The sequence below is a fragment of the Drosophila nasuta genome, chromosome 3 (assembly GCF_023558535.2).
Source record: "Drosophila nasuta strain 15112-1781.00 chromosome 3, ASM2355853v1, whole genome shotgun sequence".
Lineage (NCBI taxonomy): Eukaryota > Metazoa > Arthropoda > Insecta > Diptera > Drosophilidae > Drosophila > Drosophila nasuta.
Genome location: NC_083457.1, coordinates 16852136 through 16877651, shown reverse-complemented (window position 1 = coordinate 16877651; position 25516 = coordinate 16852136). Strand labels below are relative to the sequence as shown.

The 25516-nt window shown below is 38.1% G+C and overlaps 5 protein-coding genes across 10 annotated transcripts; 2 read left to right on the top strand and 3 right to left on the bottom strand.

Moving 5' to 3' along the window:
• Window positions 1-3947: 3947 nt before the first annotated feature.
• LOC132790544 (sphingosine-1-phosphate lyase) lies at window positions 3948-7200 on the bottom strand. Its single transcript, XM_060799109.1, has 6 exons — window positions 7060-7200; window positions 6555-6732; window positions 5165-5826; window positions 4658-5106; window positions 4446-4592; window positions 3948-4390 (listed from the first exon to the last, which is right to left on the bottom strand). The coding sequence occupies exons 2-6, from the start codon at window positions 6706-6708 to the stop codon at window positions 4168-4170; spliced, it is 1635 nt and encodes a 544-aa protein (XP_060655092.1). The 5' UTR covers window positions 6709-6732; window positions 7060-7200; the 3' UTR covers window positions 3948-4167.
• Window positions 7201-7314: 114 nt separating this feature from the next.
• On the top strand, window positions 7315-9454 carry LOC132790545 (enoyl-CoA hydratase domain-containing protein 3, mitochondrial). The gene is made up of 5 exons (XM_060799111.1): window positions 7315-7424; window positions 7487-7543; window positions 7608-7984; window positions 8044-8429; window positions 8505-9454. Exons 1-4 carry the CDS (start codon window positions 7392-7394, stop codon window positions 8423-8425), a joined length of 849 nt encoding a protein of 282 aa, XP_060655094.1. The 5' UTR covers window positions 7315-7391; the 3' UTR covers window positions 8426-8429; window positions 8505-9454.
• On the bottom strand, window positions 8773-13268 carry LOC132790546 (glutathione S-transferase S1). 2 transcript variants are annotated; one of them, XM_060799112.1, is made up of 5 exons: window positions 13123-13268; window positions 10407-10693; window positions 10181-10348; window positions 9968-10110; window positions 8773-9903 (listed from the first exon to the last, which is right to left on the bottom strand). In XM_060799112.1, the coding sequence occupies exons 2-5, from the start codon at window positions 10666-10668 to the stop codon at window positions 9736-9738; spliced, it is 741 nt and encodes a 246-aa protein (XP_060655095.1). In that variant the 5' UTR covers window positions 10669-10693; window positions 13123-13268; the 3' UTR covers window positions 8773-9735. The 2 variants fall into 2 exon arrangements, with proteins under 2 accessions (XP_060655095.1, XP_060655096.1); XM_060799113.1 differs by lacking the exon at window positions 13123-13268 and adding an exon at window positions 12629-12776.
• Window positions 13269-13343: 75 nt separating this feature from the next.
• Window positions 13344-19476, bottom strand: LOC132790547 (uncharacterized). 3 transcript variants are annotated; one of them, XM_060799116.1, is made up of 2 exons: window positions 18692-19476; window positions 13344-13361 (listed from the first exon to the last, which is right to left on the bottom strand). In XM_060799116.1, the coding sequence occupies exon 1, from the start codon at window positions 19283-19285 to the stop codon at window positions 18704-18706; it is 582 nt and encodes a 193-aa protein (XP_060655099.1). In that variant the 5' UTR covers window positions 19286-19476; the 3' UTR covers window positions 13344-13361; window positions 18692-18703. The 3 variants fall into 3 exon arrangements, with proteins under 3 accessions (XP_060655099.1, XP_060655098.1, XP_060655097.1); XM_060799115.1 differs by lacking the exon at window positions 13344-13361 and adding an exon at window positions 18193-18348 and having other exon boundaries at window positions 18680-19476; XM_060799114.1 differs by lacking the exon at window positions 13344-13361 and adding an exon at window positions 18193-18348 and having other exon boundaries at window positions 18692-19473.
• Window positions 16260-25222, top strand: LOC132790543 (triple functional domain protein). Of its 3 annotated transcripts, none has more exons than XM_060799107.1 (8): window positions 16260-16350; window positions 20703-21843; window positions 23094-23192; window positions 23252-23549; window positions 23812-23898; window positions 23961-24065; window positions 24132-24266; window positions 24322-25222. In XM_060799107.1, exons 2-8 carry the CDS (start codon window positions 21077-21079, stop codon window positions 24823-24825), a joined length of 1995 nt encoding a protein of 664 aa, XP_060655090.1. In that variant the 5' UTR covers window positions 16260-16350; window positions 20703-21076; the 3' UTR covers window positions 24826-25222. The 3 variants fall into 3 exon arrangements, with proteins under 3 accessions (XP_060655090.1, XP_060655089.1, XP_060655091.1); XM_060799106.1 differs by having other exon boundaries at window positions 16341-16648; XM_060799108.1 differs by lacking the exons at window positions 16260-16350; window positions 20703-21843 and adding exons at window positions 22414-22519; window positions 22589-22752 and having other exon boundaries at window positions 24322-25219.
• Window positions 25223-25516: the final 294 nt, after the last annotated feature.

The following is a 25516-nucleotide window of genomic DNA, read 5'->3' as shown; positions in this document are numbered from 1 at the left end:
GGAACTGCGATAAGCTATCTTTTGACAAATGTGACCCACGTTTGTTTTTTGGGTCTCTTTCATTTATCAGTTTCCATTCCATAAGTCGATAAGCCATTGCATCACACAGTCATTTGTTTTTCTACGTTTTTGAAATGCAAAGATAAAAATATAGAAGAGGAAATGACTTGAAATCACTTATAACATAATCAAGTGTGCCCTAGCAAAACAATTTATATTATTGTATATAGTTTTTATTGGATTAACTAAAGCCAATTAAAGTGTTTTATTTGTTGCCCATATTAGAAGCAATCAGCCCAACATCAATTTGTCATGATACGTTTTAATTGCAGGTAACTTGAGGCAATTCATCCGAACCACACGTTTAGTCATTGATCAATTAACTGAATAATTGCGGATGCGGTTCTAAATATCACAGCTCGCATCTCCCATTACAAACAATAACAACAAAGCGTTCATAAGACCGACAAAGTACGTATCTCAGCCAGCTGCAGTTCGTGTATTCACTTATAATTGATGTAAATTATCAAAGTTTGAACTTAAACTCGACTTTCTCTGACGTCGAAAACTTTGGGTGAATTACCCATCACCCATCACCCATGAGAGTGTGCAGTGTGGCGATTTGCTAACTATAAGATACTTTTCGACGTCGTGTATCTACAACGTTTTGAAGCGTGCTTTTGTTCTCGCCAACAAAAGCTGATGTCATTTGGCAATCACTTGAGCTTGCGAGTTTATTTGCTCATTTGCTGTTGCTCAGAATTCTGTCTCTGTCTCTGTCTATGTCACAGTTTTTGCTAGAAGTCGCAAACGTCGCGTCACGCTTGCGAAGGTTACACTGAATTTCGAAGCGAAATAAGTTTCTAAGGCGTGTTCAAGTCGCGTGTTATAAGTTATTACGATACTTGGATTTCTGATCACTGGATCGCTGGATCGCACCATCTAACTCCTTCAAATAATAACGAGACCTGTCAATAGATCGCCGCGGAGAGTCTCTCTTCAAATTTGATGTTAATTGCTCTTGAATATGCATTGCCAGTGAATACACTCATAACGTATATTGTATCCGATTGTGTATATATAGTAGGCTTGAGCTATACATATGGACATGCAAAACATTTTGCTAATGCCTTTTGTGATTGCTGGTTATTGGATTTTTTGGAGCGTTGCAAATATGCATGGATTCGTACAAGCAACTTTAACGTTGCCAAATGCTTTTTGCTTTTTGCAATATTCGTAGTCAAAACAATGCAAAGCTTGAGAAACACTCCAAGGGGATACATTAGATTTAGCAAATACTTTTATTTCAAACAAAAAGTCGAATGTTTCGAAACGTGTTTAACTTTCTATTGTATCTTAATTACTTCATGCATATGTAAATAATTTATAACTATAATATTCAGTATCGTAAATTTATTAGAAACTAATTATCTCTTTCCCTGATCTGCCATAAGTAATGTAATGGGAAAACACCCAAACAATAAATCAAATGAAGTCGAAAATTAGCTGAAACCATTTCCAAGTTATCGATTAAACACCAAGGAACAGCGAAAGTTCTAGGAACAAACTCAGAGACGCAGTTAGTAGCATGTAGTTGGCTATAAATGAACATGACGCCAGGCGTAAAAACCGCACCCTGGTAACCACAAGACCCGGAGTATGAGATTGCCACCCAACAGCGAAATGCGAACCAACTCCCAACTAGCCAACGTCCTTTGGGGAGTTATTGTTATTGTTGTGTTGTGCTGTGTTGTGTTGTTGTCATATGGAAAACAAGTTCTGCTTGACTTGTTATGCCCGCCACATGGTTGTCATGGAAAATGAAAAATAATGCCGAAAAAACATGTGTACTAATACAACTCGTAGAGCTTAATGATGGCATCAAAATCATATACATTCATCGGTAATGTCCGAGAGAAACTTTACCCCATATGCGAACGTCATTCGACGCAAACAAAGACCTGTATCTGACATTATCGCATATCTCATAAAAACTGGAGGAAAATGAGAAATAAACAACCTACCAGAGTATTGGGCATATCTTATCTAATTTGCGCAGTAGATAACACGGAAAATCAAAGAGAATGCGATTTTTTTTTATTCTGTGTGACCCAGAAAATTTGAAAAATTCAAAGCAGTTATAAAGCGTGAGTGCATTTAATTCTTCGAATATTCATTGTTTATCGATATCGGGTTGAAATTTCGAATACACGGCTGAGAGGCTTAAAACTGATATTGCAGATAATGAAACATGATATGCGTCTGGTATGTTCAGAGATATGCAGAAAGAAAATAAAAGTTATAATTGGATCGCATGTTTTTACTGAAGGTGGAATAATCGCAGACATGTTATCAACAACTGCAAGTTCATAATATTTATATTGGTACCTTAGGAATCGATGGCGCAATATTATTATTTACACTATTTGTTTGTCTTTGTACCTTCAACTGTTGCTGTGGTCAATTATTATCGTATAACAGAGAAACAATATTTCTTTAGGGATTGTTAATTCCATTGGCAACTCATGCAAACAATGCATTGATTATGATCATTAGATGATTGTCCATTATTATAAGTTATCACTAAGGTGAAATGAAACTTTGGCTAGTCTATCGTCAAGTGTTCCGGATAGGTGTCACTACATACATACCTAAGTTAATTGAAGTATTCCTTTTGTGCAGTAGTGTCCAAGCAATCGACTTTTGAGAATAACACTTAATCAGCAGAATTTATTATTATTGCACTTCACTTTCGCACACACACACACACACACTCTCACTTAAGAACCACTTTCGATGTTTTCAACAGAGCTACAGACATAATATATATATGTACTATATACAATACTTGCTAGGTGCCAAAGGGCGCCACTCAGCGTTAACAAGTTAAACTGCTAACCTGTTCAAAAAAGCACAACAAGTTGGATTTCTTTTGATCTTTTGCTGAATATTCAATTTGATATGGCGCCCTTAATGAATTTCCATGAAATTATATGCCATATTTTATATTATTATATTCATTGGTTTCAAATCTGGTTTGTGGACTCAACTTTTGACAGACGGAGCTATTTAACACACGCGACGAGTGCGACTGACGCTCGCAACGGACACATACCGAATGGAGAGGCAGCCAGAGACGAAGCCCCGCAATGAGCGAATGAACGAATCAGCCGCTCAACCTGTGCGTCGGCGTTGTCGTCGTCGTCGTCGCTGTTGGCGTCGGCGTCAACAGCGACGTCGACTGCTAACTGAAGCGGAGGCGCGGGCGTTGTCGGCCTGCAACCAGTTATGAAATAAAGACTGTGACCCTTGGGGACTTAAACAGAATTTCATATAATATAACTTTATTTTTTTAATTTTCTAATTGGAAAATTGAGAAAATGCCATCATTTTCCATTACGGTACATCTCTTTCTTTACTCATTTACGTCTCTCGCATTCATAAATAAAAGTTTGTTTTTGGCAACACCGGTTTTTTGTTTTGGGTGTTTGGATATCATTTTTGTTTTCGGCTCGTTTGGGAATATTTTGTAATGTGAATAGGAGACTCAAAGGTATAAACACTTGTGTGGGAGTGAACAAATTTGACTGACGCATGTTAATGTGCGACAGGTTTCATTTGTTGCACAGCTGTGTGAAAAAATAATGTATTGCTTTTTGTTGTTCTTCGTCTTGTGTCGCGTCTCCAATGAGTCTGCCGAAAACTTGTTGCTGCCAGCACCTAGAGATATTTTGACACCTGACACGTGCTCTATGAAATAAATGAGCAGCCGCATAAATAAATGTTTCCGCTTCCGATAGTTAGTGAAACTAAAAATATATGTCCATAACTTACAAAGAGAGGATATGAGCGTGTAAAATCTGCAGCCAAGTATAATTAAATTAAAGACGAAACTCATTTCAAACTTATAAATTAGGTGACATCAAATATTACAAAAGTACAATCAATTACTTGGAATCTTTTAATAGATATACAATTCACAGTTGACATATAGTAATCAAATAAATACACATAAAATGATCTCCAAAAATGTCGATAACAAAGACTTTGTACCCTCGATTACGCCATTCAATCAATATTCTACAGATGATATACATGTGGAAACAATAACAATACAAAGTTGGGGTTTCGTGGGATGGATTATTACAATTCGTTGCACATTGTTGTTCACTTCTCAGGTGTATAGTACATGGAATGCAGAAACAGGCGGGTCACATCACCAATAACCGAGCGATCGGGTATGCTCTGTGCCATGCCATACAAAGCAAATTTGCCAGCCACGGGCTGTCCGGGATCTTTCATGATCTCTGCCGTGCAGCTACGAAGATCAGCCAAGAATTTGTCCGCTACTCCGGCCTTGGTGTGCATGTCCGTAATGCAGATGTGAATGCTAAAAGGTTTATTTATAATTAATTTGATTTCGGTAGTGTAGAGTGTGAACTTACCCAGAGGGGAATTGCAATGGATTCAGATTCCAGCCCAATTTGCACAGTGCATCGGATAGCCGGAAAATATCAAATACATTGGATCCCAGAGCGATAACGGAAGTTGCTGGCTTGCCAAAGATAAATACACCATCAATCTGGCGTGCACTATAAAAATTTATAAAATATAAATTTAAAATGTTTTAAAAAGTTAACTTTAGCTTATCCTTTACCCCCTTTCGATGTAACGCGCTGTGTCCACAATGCGTTTGGTTGCCTCCAGGTATCCCTCATAGCCGAAACTCATCATTGTGGCCCAGCAGGCAGCAATAATGCCGCCAGCACGTGATCCATTTACAGTTGGGGATCCATAGACGCCACCAGGCCAGTCGGTTGTGACCGTAAACTGATGATCCTTAAACTTCTTCTCTGAGTACATAATGACCGACGAGCCTTTGGGGGCAAAACCATACTTGTGGGTATCAGCTGAGATGCTGGTAACGCCCTTTACTGCGAAATCGAAGGGTCGTAGCTGATAGCCAGCATGACGCACAAGAGCTACAACGAAGCTGCCCAGACAAGCGTCCACATGCACAGGAATATCGTATTTAACTCCCAGAGCAGCAATAGCTTCGATGTCATCAATTGTACCATATGGGAAGTTGGGTGCAGAGCCAACCAGCTGAAAATAATTATTGTTATTATCAAAAAAGTTCATTGTAAGTTTACTTCTAGCTCACCAGAATGGTGTTACTGTTGATAGCACGTTTGAACTTCTTGATGTCCACCTCGTAGGTTTCTGGGTCGACGTCAACGTAGCGCACGTGAATGTTAAAGTACTGACCGCCCTTGTCGAATGCTGCATGCACCGTGCGAGGCACAACGATGTTGGGCTTTGTGATGCCCTTGTGCTCGCGAGCATAGTCTCGGTAAGCCTTCATCGCCATGCAAATGGATTCAGTGCCTCCGGTGGTCATAGTACCGCAGGAGTCGCTGTTGCCATGGAAAAGAGTGCATGCCATGCGAACCACTTCAGCCTCCATTTTGCACACGCCTGGGAATAGGTCGGCGTGCAGAGGATTTGTGTATGATGCCTTTCCATACACCTCTGTGACCAGCTCAACCAACTCTGGATTGTAGCCGTAGACTGCACCCGACACGCGTCCATCGCGCCAACTGTAGTGACCAGTCTTGAGATGCTCGTCAACCAGGCCCAGAATCTGTTCCTTGCTCAGACCCTTTTCTGGCAGACGGAGTGAGTATGTAAGGTGTTGGTTGCTTTTCTTGATATCCGCCTCAAAATCGTCCTTCGTTTTCTTTAACTCCTGTTCGATGCGTCGTCGAACAGGTGGCAGCTTCTTGGCTAGTCTGAAGAACTGACGTTTGCCTCGCACATACAGACCTTGAAAAGAAAGAAAAAGGTTTATCAAATTGAACAAAGAAAAATCATAAGATCGGTCTTTATCAGCCGTCATAAGTCCATATCAAAATTGGACAATCTGTCTTATCTTCATTTTACTAATCTATATATCATTTGAATGTCGCTGAAAGGAAATACATATTTATGCGCTGGCATACAGAAACATGACAAACGGAACTCTATACTTTACAGTTCATTGATAAAAAATTTAAAAGCGAGAGTTAGTCATAAAATAACATTTCATATCAGTATTAATTTATCACATTGCTTACAGCGATAAAAGGTTTATATATCTGTCTAGCCGTGATTATTATGAAACTATTTATGTACTATAATTAGGTCTCTATAGCTTTTTTGCTGAAACCAATCCACATCCCGTTACCAAGTAAATCACTAAGATATGTTTAATCTATCAATAATCTCTTAGTTAAATTAAACTTCAAAGTTGATGGAACGTCGAATGCGTGCTAAAGCCTTTTGACAGAGTTCAAAGTACCTGAACGTGTGGGTTATTGATTATATACTCAAGTACAAAAATATGTATATAGCTACTATATAGCACAATAGTACATACATACCATATGAACTTGTGTTTGGCTTTCTATACAAGACATTTAAAGTGAGGGGCAGATAAGATTATTTGTGGGATTAGAATGTATGTCAAAAGAATTTAAAGTAGATTGATGGCATGCTAGATGAATGCCACTTACTTTCGTCTTTAGTTAGAATCGTCCAAATCCAAACGCCGCCCAAAACAGTTGTTGCTGTAATTGCAGCCACCTGCCAAGGCTCCTTGTCGCCAAAGGCCCGATTGATGCAACCGCCGATGGGCTTCACGCAATCCCCTCCAGAAAATGGCCGCATTGTGTCACCGATTTGAGTATATAGCTAAAAATTAAAACTATATGAGTTCTAAATGAACCGTACTCGCGCACTTCCAGTCAATAACTGAAAATCGTGTGAGCTAGTTGCTTGATAATTGTTAACAAATGGTCTGTTCTGTTGATAAGCGTATCGGACGTGTTCCATAAGCGTTCATTTATTTATTAATTATATACACACATGCATAGAAACTCACACACATGTGTATGTGTGTAACTGTAAGTTTATTAGCTCAAAGGTCTTTGTTCTCAATGTAAATCCAACGGCTTATATTTATCAAGTTATTTTCATTCACCATTCATTTACTTGTACTCAGTTTATTATTTTACTAACATTTTGTGCTTTAAGCTAAAGTTGTTTGCTTTGCAAATTTCATAGATTGATGGCACCTGTTTGTCTTTTAGCGAGAGAAATTTACTAAACAAATGAGCGCTCTGCACAGCTGTTGAGCTGGCACCGATAACAAAGCAGTAGTATCGATAGCTTCCGGGCGAATGGCAACGCAAACATGCGAGCTTAGTACGCAGTCAATATTATTTGTTTACGCTTTGAAGCAATTGAAGCAATGCAATGTGTAACAATCGATAAAGATAGATATCGATAAGACATTTGAGTTGGAAGAGCCTGTTGATTGTGGAAGAATTAATTAACTTGTTGTTCATAAAATGATGCGTTTTTTGCCAAATACCCTTAAATTAGTAAATATTAAATATTCAAATGAATTACATAATTCCATAATTAATAATTGCCTCTTTAATAGTGTACCCGTACGTTAAATGTTCGTTACGCTAGTACCGCATCGCAGGAATTTGTAAAGGTAAAATATAAAATCAAAGGATTTTCATTTATTATATAAATTGTATTTGCTTTTAAAAACATAGGTCTCGAATAATGGTGGTGTGCGCGAAATTACACTGTGCCATCAGAGTACACGTAACTCTCTTTCGATGGCCATGATGAATGCCCTTCATAAAGATCTTGTTAAGGATCCCGATGACACCGAACTTCGTTGCATAGTGCTATCGGCTGAAGGCAAGATTTGGTCAGCTGGTCATAACTTAAAGGAGCTGCAGGCCAATGATTCTGCGTACCGCAACGAAGTCTTTCAAAAGATCACTGACATCATATTGGACATACAGAAGTTGCCAGTTCCCGTGATAGCCAAAGTAAATGGCATGGCTGCAGCGGCAGGTTGCCAGCTTGTTGCGTCCTGTGATATAATCGTGGCTTCAGACAAGAGCACCTTCTCCACGCCCGGGTAAGCTGTTGAAACCATACTATATTCGTCATAGAGTTAATTTAATACCTTTCATGCAGCGCTAGCGTTGGAGTCTTCTGCAATACTCCCGGTGTTGCAATTGGTCGCGTCATGTCGCGTCCCAAATCGGCATATATGCTAATGACTGGTCTGCCAATTACTAGCCAAGAGGCTTACGTAGCTGGATTGGTCACGAAAGTGGTGGCCGAAAAGGATTTGGATGATACCATTGATGAAATTACAAGGGCCATTAAAAGCAAGAGTCGTGCAGTAATTAGCTTGGGAAAGCAATTTTACTATGAACAACTAAACCTGCCACTCAAAGATGCCTACAAATGTGGTCAGAGTAAAATGATGGAAAACCTGGAATTGGACGACTGCAAAGAGGGTTTATCAAGCTTTATTGAAAAGCGTCATCCTGTGTGGAAGCATAAGGCGTAAATGAGTACGATTTTTTTAGATTTGACCAGCTGTGCATTTATATTGTTATCAAAAAATAAACACTTGTTACATTTTGCAGATTTGATGAAAAAGTTAATTCTCATTCATTTCAACCATCATGATCATCCGAGTATCATTTTCCTATTGCTGACTTCAAAATTTGTTGGGTAAGTTAAAAAATGTTTCCACATACTTTACTTCTTTAATTTCAAAGGAGTAGTAAAAGTATTTTAATTAAATACTTTTTCTCCCATTGGTAAACTCACCAAATCTTGAATGTATGAATATGGAAATGGTGAACTTGTTATTCTAAAGCTTGCTTAAAAATTAAATAAAACCAATTTACGTGCTTTCGAAAAGTATGCTCATTTCTTATTTTGTGTGTCGTTTATTTAAAATGGGTGAGTTGAAATATGTTGCAAATATTTGAATGTAAAATATACATTAAATTAAAAAATGTCAAAATCATAATTTTATGCTGGCAGTTTTCTTTTTGATTTGTGTTGTATATAAATCCAATTTTTGGTTAAGTCTGTAACCTCAAATATTTGTGAGTCTTTTTACCGAATCCCTATGTGTGTTTTTTTCAATGTTTTAATGGTCGGAAGTAGAAAATTCTTGAGGCTAGACGAATGCGTAATAAAAAACGGAAAAATAATACAAAAAAACTAAAAAAATGAACTGAATATTTGCGTTATTTTCTGTATTGTGTAGTGTTGTTTAAATATTTAGAACTCTTCGCATTGGACTAAAGATAGTTGAATATTAAACTTATAGGATGTGGACATATATAGTAGTATATATACATACAGATATATAGTAAGATTTTAGAGTATACATATGTACTAGGAGTCTTTTTCTAAAAGTAGAGCAATATTATAACTGTGCAATAATTGGTTAATATTATATATTTATATTTTTTTTCGTTTTTCATTGTCGCGAACTTTATAAATTTGAAAGTTGGTGTAAAAGCTAGAAATTAGATCCGCTGATGAATAGTTACGTATATTCTAGGCAATGCAAAGAGAATTATGCCAAAAAGAATTATAAAGTGCCATGTGCCAGAGGACTGCGCTGAAATTCGAATTGAATTTCTGAACGCAACCCCGTGCGGTTAAATCCCTTTCGTAGGTCTACATGAATTAGATTCCCATCAAAGAGTGGAACAAAATGTGTAAATAATAATAATAATAGTAGTAATAAAAATGTGTGTTGGTATGGTATTGGAGTTGGTGTGGTGTTGTTGTTGTTGATGCTGCTGTTATTGTGCAATGATTCTCCTTTCGCTGCCGCTGCCTGGCTGGTTAGCTCTAGACTTCGGTTACGGGACGCTTCTCGATCCAAGCCTTGATCGGTTCAAGGGCGTTGATGGCATCGACGACGCCGCGCAGAGCTGGGTATGGCTCCAGCAGATCGCGCTTGACCATGTAGTTCATGTAGTCGGTGATGCCAGCGAAGTAAACATCGGCCCAGGTGAGCTGTGGGAAAACCATTTTCAAAGTAAAGATTGCCTTTAAATTAAGGATTGCTTGTGACACGAACCTTGCCCAATGCGAGGTGACCGTCGTTATCCTTGACGGTTTGCTCCAGTTTCTCTAGATAGAACGGAATGACCTCAGCATTAAGTGTGACCAGCTTCTTCTCCTTGATCTCATCCTCGGGCTCATACGAGACGACTGCAATTTCTATACATTAAAAATTCGAGAGTTAATCAAGGACACTGAACATGAAACTGAATCACACATTGTTCGCTACTTAGACGGAAGTCATTGATGGTGTCAACGACAATATCGATTTGCAAATCCTCCCACGGCGTGGCGCCGCACAGACCCACTGTCTTGGCCAGGAAGCGAGCCATCGAGATGCTCTGATGCACACGCTTGCCGTCCACCTCCAGCACCGGCATCTGTCCCATGGGCATGGCTAATAATAAGAGTGGTTACTCGAGAGATCCTAGATACTAGAGATCTTTTTAACTTACTCGGCTTCAGAGCGGGCCACTCATCGCGAGTGACACGCACGTCCTCGTACTCGATGGCACCATAGGCGAACAGGTAGCGCAAGGGCTCTGCCAGGGCCTTAACGTTGAAGTAGAAGAGCGTGTAGCTGTGTTTGATCGGCTCGGCGGGCTCTGCGGGTGGTGCCTCACCCTCGGCTGGTGGTGCAGCCTCGCCCTCTGCTGGTGGTGCGCCTTCCTCTGGTGCGGCGCCCTCAGCTGGTGGTGCTTGTGCTTCGTCAGCCATTTCTGCGTTTACTCAATGCAATTCTCTGTGTAAATAAAGATAACAAAAAGAGAATTATATCAATCGTATGTTTCTCCGTTCGAATTTCGAATTTCTTTCTTGAGTTTATTTGCTTAGGTCTCTTATTTACACAAACCCATAAGCTGACAGAAAAATAACAAGCTCCCAGTAGTTGTTTGTTCGCTAATCTGATTAGGCATTAGATTGGGCCCGATAACAGATATGACGTTTGGAAGGTTGAAGAACGTGTTTATTTGAAACCGTGACACCTTGGGGTAAGCTATTAATTAGTTTCAAGCAAACCTGATAAGATAAGTGTGGTATAATGGCAAATAAACATATTTCGGAAATAGTTCAAGAAGTTTCTAATATTCATATCTGTTTATTTCACAATGGTATTTCCAATTCGATACGTGTTCGAAGAGCAATAACGTGATAATTAAGTCTCATAATCCATTTAATTTGCGTATACTTGATATTTCCATATTCGGCTCTTTCGTTGCCTTCAGCATTCCTAAAGACAATTGCAATAAATCAACGGTACGATGCTGTTTATTATGGCTGCCAAGCGGAAATGCATTGATTATGCCAGAAGTTCGACTTGGAAATTGCGGACTGCAGACTCAGGGTATAGACTTCAGACTACAGACTGGAGACTGGAGGTGGATGAGGAAGCCACAATGCGAGCCGAGTGCCGAGACACACCCACGTCACTTCTACAGAGATCAAATTAAATGAGGCGACTCTCTGATCAGTTGTAGTTGGGGCGCTGTCGTTGACGCTGACGCTGTCTCGTTCCGTTCCGTTCCGTTCTCGGGGGCGTACCCCTATTTCCATTGTCTTTCGCTTACTATAGTATATAGTATAAAATATAAACTGCAAGCTGTTAGGCAGGAAGTGCTGTTCAGCCCTTTTTGTTTGTCGCGGCGTCTTGTGGAAAGTCGAAACGAGTTGGAAGTGTTGCTTTGCTGTCTTCGTCGCTTTTGGTGCCTGATACATTTGGCAGCTCGCCCATTCAGTCACTCAGTCAGTTAGCTCATTGCAAAGATCCCTTGTCCCCCTCCTCGATCGGTTGGTTGCCTTTGCCTTTGCTTTTGCTATTTCGAGTCTCAAATTGCACTAATCGATTTGGCTTTCTCACTCTGACTATCTATCTCTCTCTCTCTCGCTCTTCTCTTTTGCGTCTCTATCCCACTTGCACGACTTGTTGCTTCAATTGAATTTAATTTGGCAAGATCCATGCTGAGGAGGTGCAAGGGCCACGGGTATTTTAGTGTCATGATTTAATTAAAATCCGACTGCAATTTGTTAGCCATGCTGTGCTATTTTAATGCTTCGACTCTCGATGCTGTCTTATTGACTTGACTTCTCTTGCTCAATTAAATGTGTGAAATCGTTTTTCGAAAAGTCTACAAAAAGTTTTCGACTAATTCAAAAAGGTCAAAGGAAATGGTTAATGGGTAAATTGGAAGAAAGCAATTTGCATATTTGGTTTTCTTATTTGTATGCAAATCTTGAACATTTCTATTTCCAGTTATCATATTAAAAATTATTTATTTTTTTTTTTGGAATCCAAATATATTTTTCATTATTAGGTCAGGAACCTGAAAAGTACGTCAGAAATAACACGTGCTGTTTTCTATATAGAATCCAGTGCCAGATGTCCAAACAATACAACCGAGAGGGCTGGAAACTGGAAGCTGACTCGCACTGATTACAGCTGAACTAACTAAGCCTCATAGCACATTCTTATCAAAGTCATTTACAAAGCCGCAGTGTCTCAATTCTGATTTCAACAATCTGATGTGAAAGTATGCTCATTTTCATCATAAACTTAAATATTGTCTACAAATTTTGGTATAGTTTCAGTTATTGTCTCAGTTATATAAGAAATTTAATTGAAAAACGCATTGCACTTTAAAAATAATCTGAAGTAGTTCCGATCACGACAGTTCAGTACCTCACGCTTTGAAATTCGTACGCGCACTCCCGAATGAAATGAAAATTGTGATTTCGAGTTTACTATTTCTAATGCAATTCGAAGATGGTTTCGTTCGACGTTATTGGTCGATTGGTTTCGGATGGGTTTGGATTGGGTCCACGCACGTCGTTGTCCTTCACATATTTGCGTGCGAATGATTCGAGTCGTAGGCGAGAACTACAAATGCCCGAAACGAGTTCAAAACTTTTCGATTTCGAATCGATTGACCCACAAATCAAATCGATTTACAGACAGTTCTAATTTTAGGCACGATCACCAAGTCGATGACGAAGACGAAGGTATTACCGACAACAATATGCACTCGGCTTTTATTTAATTTCTATTCTTTTTCTTTTCGTTTTCAAATTGGCAAAATCAATTGACTTAATTACATCACTTTGCAACTAATATGCATTCACTTCTTCTTTTTTTGCAATTGTATTTCTTCACTCCACTCTGTAGGGCAGTCTTACCTCAAAGTACTTTTCCAAAAAAATTCAGCTCCAGCTGCGCTTCTTAATTGTCAATTATGTTTGGAGATGGCTTTGCGTTTTGTTGGGTACACAGCACACAGCGAACCGATCACAGCGTCAACAGCAACAGCAATGAAAGCTGACTGTTGTTGGAGAGGTTGAGTGCCGGCTTTTATACGTTTGAGTAGTCAAAATGGGCGGCGTCACTCCCACATGAAATGCTCTCAGCGGCCGGCATACTAAAAGAGAGAAAGAGAGAGTGTGTGTGTATACAAGGAAATTTTAGGCTCCACTCTTTCCAATCTCACAACATAGCGCGATTGTATTTACATGCGTATGTCTGTTGATTGTGTTTTAAAGTCGAACTAAAAGGCACGAGTAAGATATATTTGTATAAATTAATTAAATATAAGAACTTATTCAATAAACTGTGCATAGTTTCACAGTTTGCTATATGCTCCACCACACCTTTCCTCCTTAAGCAGCGAGAGTAAGAAAGAGGTACTAGCAATTAAGCCGGTCTAAAGGCCGGTTATTTCTTTTACTCTGCTTTGGCTGCGTATGTGTATGTGTGTGTGTACTAGTGAGAGCAGATGTGTAGAGATCTGATTTTGACTGCAGAGAGAGCAGTTTGCTAGCATTGCGGTAGTCTGTGTGGGCGATTTGACATGTGCTGTACTCAATGCCTTACAAAGGAATTTCTTACTTGATGAATTCAATTACTTATCTCACGTATAGAGTTTAATGTTTTTACAATTTCTATTTTACAAAACTGGGAAAGACATAAGACATGTTCTATATGAGTATGGAATTAATTTTGATACCTCATAACATGTTATTCTTAGGTTATGCATGTCAATCTATTTAAGCTACATTACAAGTAAATAAATCACAATTTTACAAGCAAGGCTTACTTATTTGGTAAAGAAGTGCAATTATGTGCCTTAATTAAAATATATGTACTTACATATGTGAGTGGGTAAACCAGAAAATGGTAACAAGTCACCCTATAATCAAGCCCTCTCGACGAAAGCATTTATACTATAGTTTAACTATCTTATTGTGTTCAATTTAGCTTACCTAATTGGGTATTCTACACACGGTTCTATATCACTTTGAATATTTTACTCATACTAGTACTCTTTTGGTTTTCTCGAAACTCTTGCGAGTATATTTTATTATCTCTTTAAGATATTAAGAGTATATTATTGTCGAACGAGTGCGATTCTGTTCAGCTCAACTAAATATTTGGGCAGTTTTCAATTATTAAGCAATTATAGTTGGTGGCTTAGGCTGAACTAATATTTAACCCCGCTTTTAATGGGTTATCTACAATATTTGACATATTAATGTCAGTTTAAATAAAGAGAAGTATTGTGTATTTATGCAGACTTCTGTATATTTTCAGATTATCTTATAACATTTTTGAGTAGGGATGAACTAATGACATTCGAATCTAAAGATCTGTTATCCTAATGAAATCTTTAGTCATCCAAGCTTTAATTTAATGCATTTCCGGCGAAAACTTGACTGTTACAATAAACAATAATTGGAGGCGGAGAAAACTATAAACGCAAACATGAGAAGGTGGGTAGAATGTTTTGGACTGTCGGCACCAAGCTCTGTATTGAAATCTGAACGCATTGTCAAGCCTGTTTATGGTTAAGGGCACGCATGCAAAGTCCAACTGCAGTGAAGTAAGAGATGATATGAGCTGATGATATGAGATGACTTCTTCGAACAGAAAGTTGTATTTCTTTACTTCATATCATTCATAAATTGCAATATATATATGTATATACAAAAGTTATTTATTTATTTTTAAAAATGTTTATTATTTTCAATTCTGTAACGCTCGGTTGCTGTAAGTGGAAGCAGTGTAGAAGCTTTGAACTGCTTGGCTCATGCTGACAAGCTTTTACGTACCACACAAAGCTCGTTGCTATAATACCTGAATGTGTAGTGCGCAACTAAAAGCTGTTTGCTGTTTAAATTGAAAACTTTTTACAGCTTAAGGCGGCAACATTTTTTTTGAATGTTAAAACAACAACAATAAATATCTCGAACACATTCAGCTATCAAATCAGTAAATCAACGGATTCTAACGTACTTTGATACGGATTAAAATTAAACCCCATGCACTTTAAATTGTATTTCACAAGTCAGCTGTGACTCCCCCAGCAAGAATGTTTAGTAGGTGTATCTGAAGCGTACTTTAGTTTTCGGCTATCTGAGAACGACGAACGTTCGAAAATGCGCTAAGATAAGCAGAAATGTGTAAAGTACTTGAACACTGAGACTACGCCAAATGGCCAATTGGATCTTATGCTCTTCTTGGTGGCGATTGAATTGCGAAGTGACGCGACGATGGAAAAAAAGTACAATACTTGCTGATAAGTCGATAAGATAATAATTTAAGAGTACGTATGTGTTTTCAGAGTATATACTTATATGCACAGAGCAGCTGTAAAGATATAATTTTCGCCTTGTTCATTGTGAAACTCTTTTTTTTTGTGACCACTTATGACAATTTTCTCAATGTTGCTGCAAGAAAGTGCCAAAGTATGTTTATGTAGTACATAATACGAGTATGTTTGAATGGGTTTTGTCATTGTTGTATTGTCAGTCGTGTTGTCGTCGGCCTAGACTAATTAAGAATTTATGCCGCCTGCATGTAAATACGAAGCGAAATAATGAAGCGCGGCAAAGAAAAGAATTATGACAATAATTTGCTGTAGAAAATGCGGCAAAACTCTCACGCAGACAGTGACAAGCAACAACAGCTACAGACACATGTACACGAGTAGCTGCTAAATTGTGTGTGAGAGTGTGTGCACTCTAAATAATAAAGATAGAACGAGCAACGAGCAAAAAATTATAACTAAAGCGGCGGAGTCGGCGCAGCAATGCCAAAGCAACATCCAAAGCAACGCAAAACAGTTAAAAGCCTACAACAACGACTGTGTGACAAACAATGAGAGAGCGGGAGAGCGCACAGTGGGTGCGATTGACAACTTGCTGTAGTTAAATATATTTGTATATGACTGTATATTTCTCATCTGCTGAAATCTGTCTCTTTTTCAGTTGTCTTCATTACTCGTATTTTCATTTACAGTTCGTCAAATCGCTGTGAGCAAAAAACGTATCTCACCCACTGTGATAAGAGAGCCGCCGACTTCGCACTTGCTGCATTGCGAATTCCGGATCAGTGCCAATTCAAATGCGCAGGTGAGCTGAACACTGAATTCTAGTCGTCGGGCGTCGACAAAAATATCGTGACTCGTCGTGTCTCGTCTCTCGTCTCGACTCGTCAGTTGTTCGTCTGTCTGTCTGTCTCTGTCGTGTATGCGCAAAACAGTTAACAACGACACCAACAGAAACAGCAACAGCAACAGCAACTGTCGCAGCAACACTTGTGTGTGTGTAAATTGCGTATACGCTGTGTGCGCTTATAGAACATTCTGTTGATTCAATTGTGACTAAAGCTGACCTTAAAATTACTTTAAATTTGCCACTGTTACCTAATGTAAGTGTCAAAAATGGCAAATGGACAATAGCATAAAAAGCACGTAATTGCAAATCTATTTATTTATGTCTACACATAAACTCTGAAAAAAAAACTCTAAATCTAACTAACAGACAGTAAAATAAAAGTCAGACTATAGACGCGCTTTAAATATGTCAGCTAATGGCTAATTGTTTAATTAACACGTGCATGACATGTAAATATTGTATATAGAAAACAAATTAAAATATTTGTGAAATTGTATATACAAAATCGGGTTTACATAGTGTTTTCTCCCCTAATTCTCTTCACATGACGTGTGTGTGCAAATCTGGCTTTAAATGAGTGTGGCTCAAATGAGTGTTTTTGTCATTTTTATTCACTCGTTTTTTTTTACTAAGCAGATAATTTAATGAACTTTTTGTGGTTTCTCTAGTTCTATTTCGTATTCATTTTGGAGATTGTAAATTCATAAACAATTGCTAAAAAAAACTGTTTAATACTAAGTTACAAAATATAAAATTCACTTTACTTCCAAAATAGCACAAAAACTCCCTTTTTTATCAGTGTTTACTAATAAAATCATATCAGTCATTTGCTTTTATGATTGTTGCAGTTTATTTTCGTGCCGGCAATTCCAAGAAACGGCTTTTAAAAGCCAATTGGTAGATTAGAGAAAGAGATAGCCAAATGTACTCACACTCATAACATTTTGTTTCTCGATACAATTTTGAGAACGACGCTTATAAAGCTAACATATGTGCATTTATTCCCTGGCAACAAGTTAAAGGAAATAACATTTATTTTAAATTATGTTTTTATTTACTTTTAGTAATATTTGTTGCTCTGTAGCAACCTTTACTTATTGATATTTGATATGACATCAAAAGATAAACTTTTCTTCAGACAACTTATATACAAAATGTATGATCAGAGTTTGTGAGGTCACTAATTCACCTTAATTGGTTTGTTTCATATTGAAAGTTGAACAATCAATAAAAAGTCGAAAGAATGGCAAGCAAACAATGATATAAACCCACCTATAACGAATAGCTAAGTACTTAAGCCAAAGTATTTATAAATAACAATTGAGTTGGGAAAACCAACAGTTGTACTTTAAATCTAAGTGATGTTATTACTGGTATTGTTTTACAGTTTCTACTATAAAACTTGTTAATGACCCATTCATTTCTCACCAAACAACTAAGAACGGTTACAGTGAACTACGAGTATAAAAAACAACATAAACCATTTAAATTTAATTATTTTTATTAGTTTAGGAAATGAATGAACTGATGTATACTGATAAATGTATAAAAGTTTCTAGGCAAATGAGAAGAATCTTATTAGATGATCGTTTCTTAAATTGTTTATCATCAAAGCATAAGCATTAAATCAAAGCGAATGGAACTGAAGTTCATATAATTTTTTAAAAATATCATAAGAGAAAATATAACTCATTCATTTTGTACTGTAGCCAATTAAAAGACGAGGTTAGAGGTTATCAAACAGGGGCAACAAATCAACGGTTATGAGAATTTATCCAATTAAAAACAAAATACCAATTTTGTTAATACTTGTTTATTTACTCGTCTCTAAGTAGTTTCATATAATATATATAATGCATTGTTGATTGTGAAGCAACAATTTGTCCGATAGAAAGAACATACTAATTTAGTCAGTTTATCAAAATAATCAGCAGCCATGACAGTGCTAGAAATCTGAAAGAAATAGATAGGAAACAAGTTAAGGTTATAAGCTACTGCTGATCATATTTGTTATATAATCAAATACTTTTTTTTTTACTACATAGGTAGCCATATAAAAGCAAAGACAGATACAGTACATAGACAATTAACCAGTTGGATCAATCAAAATTGCAATAAATAATAAAAGTTGTAAGATCTATGCCTCAAAATTATGATAACGGACAAACGAATATAACCCATACATATAATATATATGACACATAAGTAAGCTAATTCCCATATTCTTAATTTTCTTATAATAAAATGCAATAGAATAGTGCTTATATATAGAATTCCATCGAACCTTGCAACTTACTATCTCACGATCTCATATTAAAGTACGCATTGGGGGCCACACACTTTTATCTACATCCGGCTCTTCAGTATTTCCGGAATTATCGCTGTTAAGGCCACAAATAGAGCAGACACTCGTATCTTTAGGTAACAGAATTTTGTCCAGGTTATTCGAATTCTTGCGTCGCTCTGTCTTCACATTGGGATCCACAACGCAGGCAGAGCACAATGACAATGGAGGTGACTTGGGACCGCTTCGGGTGCTCGCTACAGAGTGACTTCGCTTTCCATCTCCTTGGCCATTAAGTTGTCTGGAAATGCGCTCCACTGCTGCTGTTGCGGTTCCTTGACTTGCCTTTGTCGTTGCTGGTTTATTGGGAGCAGAGTTCAAACACTTCGCTGGCGTCGTCTCCATGTTTAATTTGTAGATTGTCCCCTGTCGATCGATGAATCCCAATCTTTGGCTCTCCTCCAGTGCTTGATCAACTTCTTTTTGTAGTTGAGGCAAATCATTGAACCGAATGTTCTGCTGCTTGGCCACCTGGATGATAATGTCCTCCTTGGTACCTGGCCCTCCAAGGGCCACGAAGGCGCTGTAAATGTCTAAACGTTTCATTACCGCAATTTCTTAGTAAAATGGAAAAGTAAAACTGCTAAATTTGGCTGAACTTAGCAAATGAAATTTAATTTAAAATTGAAATAATTTCCGATCCAGATTGTATACGTTGTTGAAACTTCCAAGCTCATATAACATAATAAAAAAAATGAAAGTTTTCTGTTAGAATATTATGATCCTTAAGCCCATGCTCACTTAGAAAACCGAATGTTTAAACGAAGTGCAAAAGTGTTTACCTACTGAGTATTTAAAAGCAATACTTGATTATGAATTCTTCGCAAAGTTGCTTCAATTCTCATTTCTAAAGTAAATTGGATTGCTTATTTATATGTATGCTATATTTAAGGTAAAAGTTTATCTAATTATACACAGTTTTATATGAATTACGTTTAGAATTTCTTATTTCTGATTATTCCTGAGTAACTAATCAGCTTAAGAACTTAGAAGTTGTTCAAGAAATATTATTTTATCGCGAAAACCGGCCGCTGTATAGTATTTTGTATTCAAAGATGAATTTTGAATGTAATGTTATATTGACATACGAAATATATATTTTGGTATATTTCAGTATTTTATCGGTATATTAATTTGATATATTTAACGATAATATTACTCTATTTTCTTTTATTGAAAATGGGTAGAGGGTATCCCAAATTCGATCACACCTAACTGTAGTTTTTTTTTTTTAAGATTTCTTTAACTGTTTAAGAATTAAGTGTTTTCCATTAATTCGTTTGGCTATTAGGCAACCAGAACTTGTGATGAATGAGCAAGATGAGATGTTGTTTAGAAACAGAGTTTATTACGTTCTAACAATTTTTTGTCGCAACGTCACAGATAATTAGCCACTACAGATAGTGTACTGTGTATGGTGAGCTCGGCTATCTTTGAATCTATAACCGCTTGACGTCATTCGCATTAAAAATAAACAGATTTGTATCCACACAAACATAGTAAATATTTGTAAAACAATCGGACCATCTTAACGAACTAAGTCCAAAGTTATATACAGTTAATGTATTTAGCAAATTTCGAGTTAATAGTTAATGTTAATAGATATTTTAATGATTAAAACAAGAAAAAAATGCACAATCCCTACCAGCGTAGGAATAATCAAAATCCATCTTGAGGCGCGTAAAGTTATATAATGTAAATTAATAATAAGTAAATTTAAAGTTACATTTCAATGATCAAATCAAGAAGATGCAAAAAACGTCTAACGATATTTGTTCACAAATTGCCAGATTCTTTTGTTTAACCACAAAAATCTCTCTCTTTGTGACTTTGCTAAATGACTTGTGTATTTATACATGTATTTGAATATACTATGCAAAAGTTTGTATATACAATTTTAAATGTTAAAATATAAAAAAAACACTTTATCGAATATTTATTTTTGTTTAACATTTTGTTGCAGCGCATTAAAAAGCGGACGAAAAAACAAAGCGAAAACAGCGAAAAATAAACAAAACCCCCGCAGTCACAGCTGTTGGCAGCCAACGCACGAGATACAAATACGTGTCTCAAAAATTCCAAAGCAAACACAAAAGATAAACAATAATGTGAATACACACATACTTAAAACTAAATTAATATTGTAACTACTATAACTAGAGAATTGGTTGTGGAATGAAAAGCTATTCTCCATACTCTGGCTAAAAAGAAATAAGTATAGAGAGACAAAAAACAAAGAGAGAGAAACAGAACACATTAAGACACAAAGACAGTTAAAAATAATTAGAGAGCGGGAGAGTTGGTAGTGATAAACACTATCAGGCGACTCCGAGCATAATGGCTGACGAAGATCTCAGCCCGCTGCCGTTTCGGCGAGAGCGCAACTTGAGCAACCGGAACTTCAACAAGCGCAACACTCTGCGTCGCAGTAGTAACGTGGATGCGGAGAACGCCGGACGACGCGACAGCAACGTTAGCACCAGTTCCAGTTCCTTTCAGCTCTCTTACTCGGTCAACTCGGATACGGAGAGTGCGTTCAACCGACGCTCAGTGCTTAAAATGCGAGCGGCCAGCGATGAGACGGGTGAACAAGAACCCAAAACTCCTTCCCAACCCGATGAGGAACCAATGACACCAACCACTCCCACGGCGGATCCTGCTCTGTTGGATGTGCGACAGAAGGTGAAACGTTTTGAGACTCTCAAATCAAACATCAGTTACTTGCGGCAAGAGCGACTCAGTCTTAAGTTGCTCGAGAATCGTCGCGTTCCCAGCTTCTCGCAATACGATGGGACTGCGCAGCTCAAAACTCCTCCTACACCACGTCGGATTGCCTTGCCGGGTCTTAGCTCCGGCAGTAATTCCATTTCTAGTGCACACGTCAGCATTGACGAGGTGCGATCCGAGGATGAGGTTGATCAGATCTCTGACTTCGAGACGGATCCCCAAACGCCAGCGGAGCATGAACTTAAGGAGAGCAGCTCCGCAGTGCTGAGTTGTTCCATTGAACCCGAGGAGAACAAATCCCAGCACGTGCAGCGTTCGATAAGCGCGGATCACACACACAAGACTCGGCCGCTGCGACCCGACAAGGATTTCCCAAGGTGAGTGTGCTAACTATATAAGTATGATGTATGATATCGGTGATATCATGGCTTCAATCAATACCCTGTTTTGTAGATTTAGAGACGACCTTCGCATACTGTTCAGCTTAGTCTTTCCAGTTCAGAGATTGAGTGGGGGAACCTAATGAACAAATGTTGAAGGTGAAACCTCCGTTTTAAGTTTCGTTGTATTTTATGAGCATTGTGAACCGGTTGCTGCCTCGAATTAAGTGTCAAACCCGATTCTGGAACGTATTTACACTCGTGTTAGGAAATGTCGGAATATTCTAAAAAATGTATCTATCGCACTCGAATCTTATAAAGCATCTCCAGCTAAAACATGGAGCCATCAGAGTCCAAAGAGAATCGAAACGAAGGCCAGAGCGATACGCAACTTCATGGCGAATCAGAGGAAAACTTTGTGCCTCCCCGTCCGGTCATGGTATCGAAAGGAGTTAATACGATCCCGAGGCATGCAAGGATTGAGGACAACGAAAACACAAAAGTCACTGCCACTCGATCAGTATCGATGTTAGATTTTGAAGCGGACACCGATGAGGTCACACCAAAGAGCGGCTCCAATGCATCAAATGCGTCCGACCTTTCACCCACTGCGAGCATTCTCAGTTCGTCACTATCCTTGACAGTGGCTAATAGGGAGGGCTGTATCGAGGGGGTCTGTATTCAGTCCAATTTTGGTCGCATCGAAGTAATTTGCTAGCTTTGCAGCTGATGGGCTTCACAGTGACGGGCGTTTCAATGCTTCTTCTGATCATGGTGTCGTGGTTCCTAATCTCTCAGTTGGATTTCTTCTTGGACTGCCTGACCAAGTTCTCGTTATTGCTGTACAAAACTTTGGGCAAGATCCTTGTCTTTTATGTGAATGGACACCCCAAGCACTTGCGACGGGTAATGTCCAATTTCCTACAACGTGTGTGTGGGGGGTTAACCCGTTTTTCCAAACTGAATCATACACAATACACTTGCTTCCATTATGTACATGGATAGGTACATAAGTACGGTTGCCTTGACTGGAGCGTCGCTTATCAGAGGGCGATGAAGTCGTGAATCATACAACGCCTCGTTGGGGACGCGTTATCTTGTATTTGTTGTTTTCGAAATGGCTGCCATATTCTTGGGCTAGTCTAGTGAGCTTAGCGTTAATATCGTTATCAATGATAAATGCTATAAAAAGCAGAGCGTCGTTCTCAGTGTTTGACCATTTTATGTGCTCTTATCTCTCTTCGCAGAAACTATCGTTCTACTCCGAGAAGGAAGACTGAAATCATTGGAACAACAAACCATCAACTGGTTGATAAATTTCATTCACTCTACCAGCCCAAAGAAGAGTAAGAGAATGCAAAAAATAATATAAAATAATAAAAATAAATAAAATCGTATTTTCCAGAGAGGATGATGTGGAAATTGAGCTGCGTGATAAGAGCGACAAATGTGTACATCCAATTCTGGAAGAGCTCATACACACCGAAGAGGCCTATGTGAATAATCTCTTTACTGGCTTGGAGAACTACGGCAATATATTCCAGCGTAAGGACTTGCCTCTGGGACTGCGTGGCAAGAAGTACGATCTCTTTGGCAATATTGAGCAGATCTATGAATTCCATCGCGATGAGTTTTTGCCCATGCTGCAACGCAATCGCCGTGATCTTAAACGTCTCTTTGACGAATTCCTAGTATTTTTAGATGTAAGTACTATGCAAACGAACATTTCATCAATTATGCATCAGTTCATCAATTTATTTATATCTTAGTAATTAATATAAACACGAATCATGATTTCATAAAAATAGCTAGATTAACCACATAACATAATACAGATAATAAGAATACATGTCGATAGACATGGGAGCTTGTACGCCGCTTATGTTAATTGTATTATTATTATTAATTATATTAATATTATTGCCGTTTTTATAGATTTACTAACACCTCTCTTTGATCTTACAGCAAGACTGCTTTTATGGTTATGTGATCTTTACTATGAACAAACAGAAGTCCTTAAAGCTGTGCGATCTTTATAAGAATTACTTTACGGTAAGTTGTTTTTGGATATCCTAAAATGTTTTCCAATGACTGAATATCATTCCTTCACGCAGAGCATTCGCCTGGAGCGTGATGACAAGCTGGGCATAAACAGTTTCCTTGTTCAGCCAATTCAGAGAATGGCGCGTTATCCACTGCTCCTAACCCAGTTCATCACTGTGAGTAAAACATCATCTTCAATTTCTTATATATATATTAATCTGTTTTCATTTGGTTCTCATTAGACTTTCTTTAAGAATCGCGACATTGTGATGAAGCCACTTATTGAGTCCTGCTGCCGTCTGGAGAAGCGATTGCGCACATTGTTGACCACAACGAATGAATCGGAAATTATCAATGATATTGTGGATTGCCATGAGGTGGGTTTACTTTCTATGCACTCCACGATCACGATACTAATGCCACTCTTTGCAGTTCAATGTGTACTATCAGGGCAAGTTCCGCAAGGTCAGCGAGTTCCAGGTGATGGATCAAAAGCTCAAGCGCAACTATCGTGCCAAAGTGTTTATATTTGACAAGTGCATCATTTATACGGAGATAAAAGGCAAGCATCTGGTCTTCCATGGTCGTTATCCATGCGAGCACGTTGGTATCTCGGCCAGAACGAAATCGTTTACACTCTACTATGAGCGCCGCAAGCAACAGGAATGCGAATTCACCGCTGATCCGGCGCAGATTCAGCTCTGGTTGGATCTGATACGCGACATGATCAACAACTATGCCAACGAGGAGCGTCTGAAGCTGCAAGAGCGCTATTCGCGTGAGAACGATCATCTACATCGCAAGGCACCGAGTTTCTCACTGTATCGCGACTCGAATCGCTTTAGCTCCGACAGTGGCATTGGCAACATTTGGATAATGCCCAAACCTGATGAGGAAACGGCCAGCAATCGAACCACTTGGTATGCGGCCTCGTAGACATCGATGTATACGGAGATCTGATCTCCGATTGGTTCTGCGTGTTTTTAAGAGCCCAAATTGCCCTATATGAAATATGGAGTTCAATTTCCTGGAAGGCTCCTTCCTCTCCCCTGACCCCAGACTGATCCTGAACAGCCTGTGCATTGAGCCAACAACATTTACCTGAAATAAATGTGGAAAGGAAAACATTGTTGCTATGTTTAATTGTGCCCCAAATTTGTTATAATTGTTAAGTTACCAAATTCCAAAAAAAAAAAAAAACCAACATGTTAGAAGTCTATGCTAAATCACCAAATATTGTTAAATAAGTTAATCGTTTAAATACTATTTAATGTATTTATATCGTCACATCGAGTAAAACAAATTGTTCACTGTGAAATTTTGACTATTCATTGAGATTGTTGTTCTTCGAGGATTAAGTTATAAACAAAAAAAAAAAAAACCGGAATCGAAACCTTCGTTAACGAGTTGTTTATTTCAAACACGTCAAAGAGAATTTGAGCTTCTCACGCTTTGAAGCAATGTTCAGTAATTATTTGCTATTCTGTTGCTGCAGTGTTCACAACATTGCCAAATTATGAGCCACAGCCTCCAAATGGCATTGTTAATAAACGACATACAATTAACAATCCGAATAACTTGTTAGGCAATTGAATCGCTTGTGACATCACTTTGAAAATGTATAAAA

Coding starts and splice junctions, on each gene's coding strand:
- LOC132790547 (XM_060799116.1), bottom strand. CDS start 19,285: ATGAAACGTTTAGACATTTACAGCGCCTTCGTGGCCCTTGGAGGGCCA.
- LOC132790545 (XM_060799111.1), top strand. CDS start 7,392: ATGATGCGTTTTTTGCCAAATACCCTTAAATTA. Junction 7,425..7,486: donor TGCCAAATACCCTTAAATTA/GTAAATATTAAA, acceptor CCTCTTTAATAG/TGTACCCGTACGTTAAATGT. Junction 7,544..7,607: donor CATCGCAGGAATTTGTAAAG/GTAAAATATAAA, acceptor TTAAAAACATAG/GTCTCGAATAATGGTGGTGT.
- LOC132790543 (XM_060799107.1), top strand. CDS start 21,077: ATGGCTGACGAAGATCTCAGCCCGCTGCCGTTTCGGCGAGAGCGCAAC. Junction 23,550..23,811: donor AATTCCTAGTATTTTTAGAT/GTAAGTACTATG, acceptor TTGATCTTACAG/CAAGACTGCTTTTATGGTTA. Junction 23,899..23,960: donor TTTATAAGAATTACTTTACG/GTAAGTTGTTTT, acceptor TCCTTCACGCAG/AGCATTCGCCTGGAGCGTGA.
- LOC132790544 (XM_060799109.1), bottom strand. CDS start 6,708: ATGCGGCCATTTTCTGGAGGGGATTGCGTGAAGCCCATCGGCGGTTGC. Junction 5,107..5,164: donor TCAACAGTAACACCATTCTG/GTGAGCTAGAAG, acceptor AATTATTTTCAG/CTGGTTGGCTCTGCACCCAA. Junction 4,593..4,657: donor GCGCGTTACATCGAAAGGGG/GTAAAGGATAAG, acceptor AAATTTTTATAG/TGCACGCCAGATTGATGGTG.
- LOC132790546 (XM_060799112.1), bottom strand. CDS start 10,668: ATGGCTGACGAAGCACAAGCACCACCAGCTGAGGGCGCCGCACCAGAG. Junction 10,111..10,180: donor CATCAATGACTTCCGTCTAA/GTAGCGAACAAT, acceptor TTTAATGTATAG/AAATTGCAGTCGTCTCGTAT. Junction 9,904..9,967: donor GTCACCTCGCATTGGGCAAG/GTTCGTGTCACA, acceptor GTTTTCCCACAG/CTCACCTGGGCCGATGTTTA.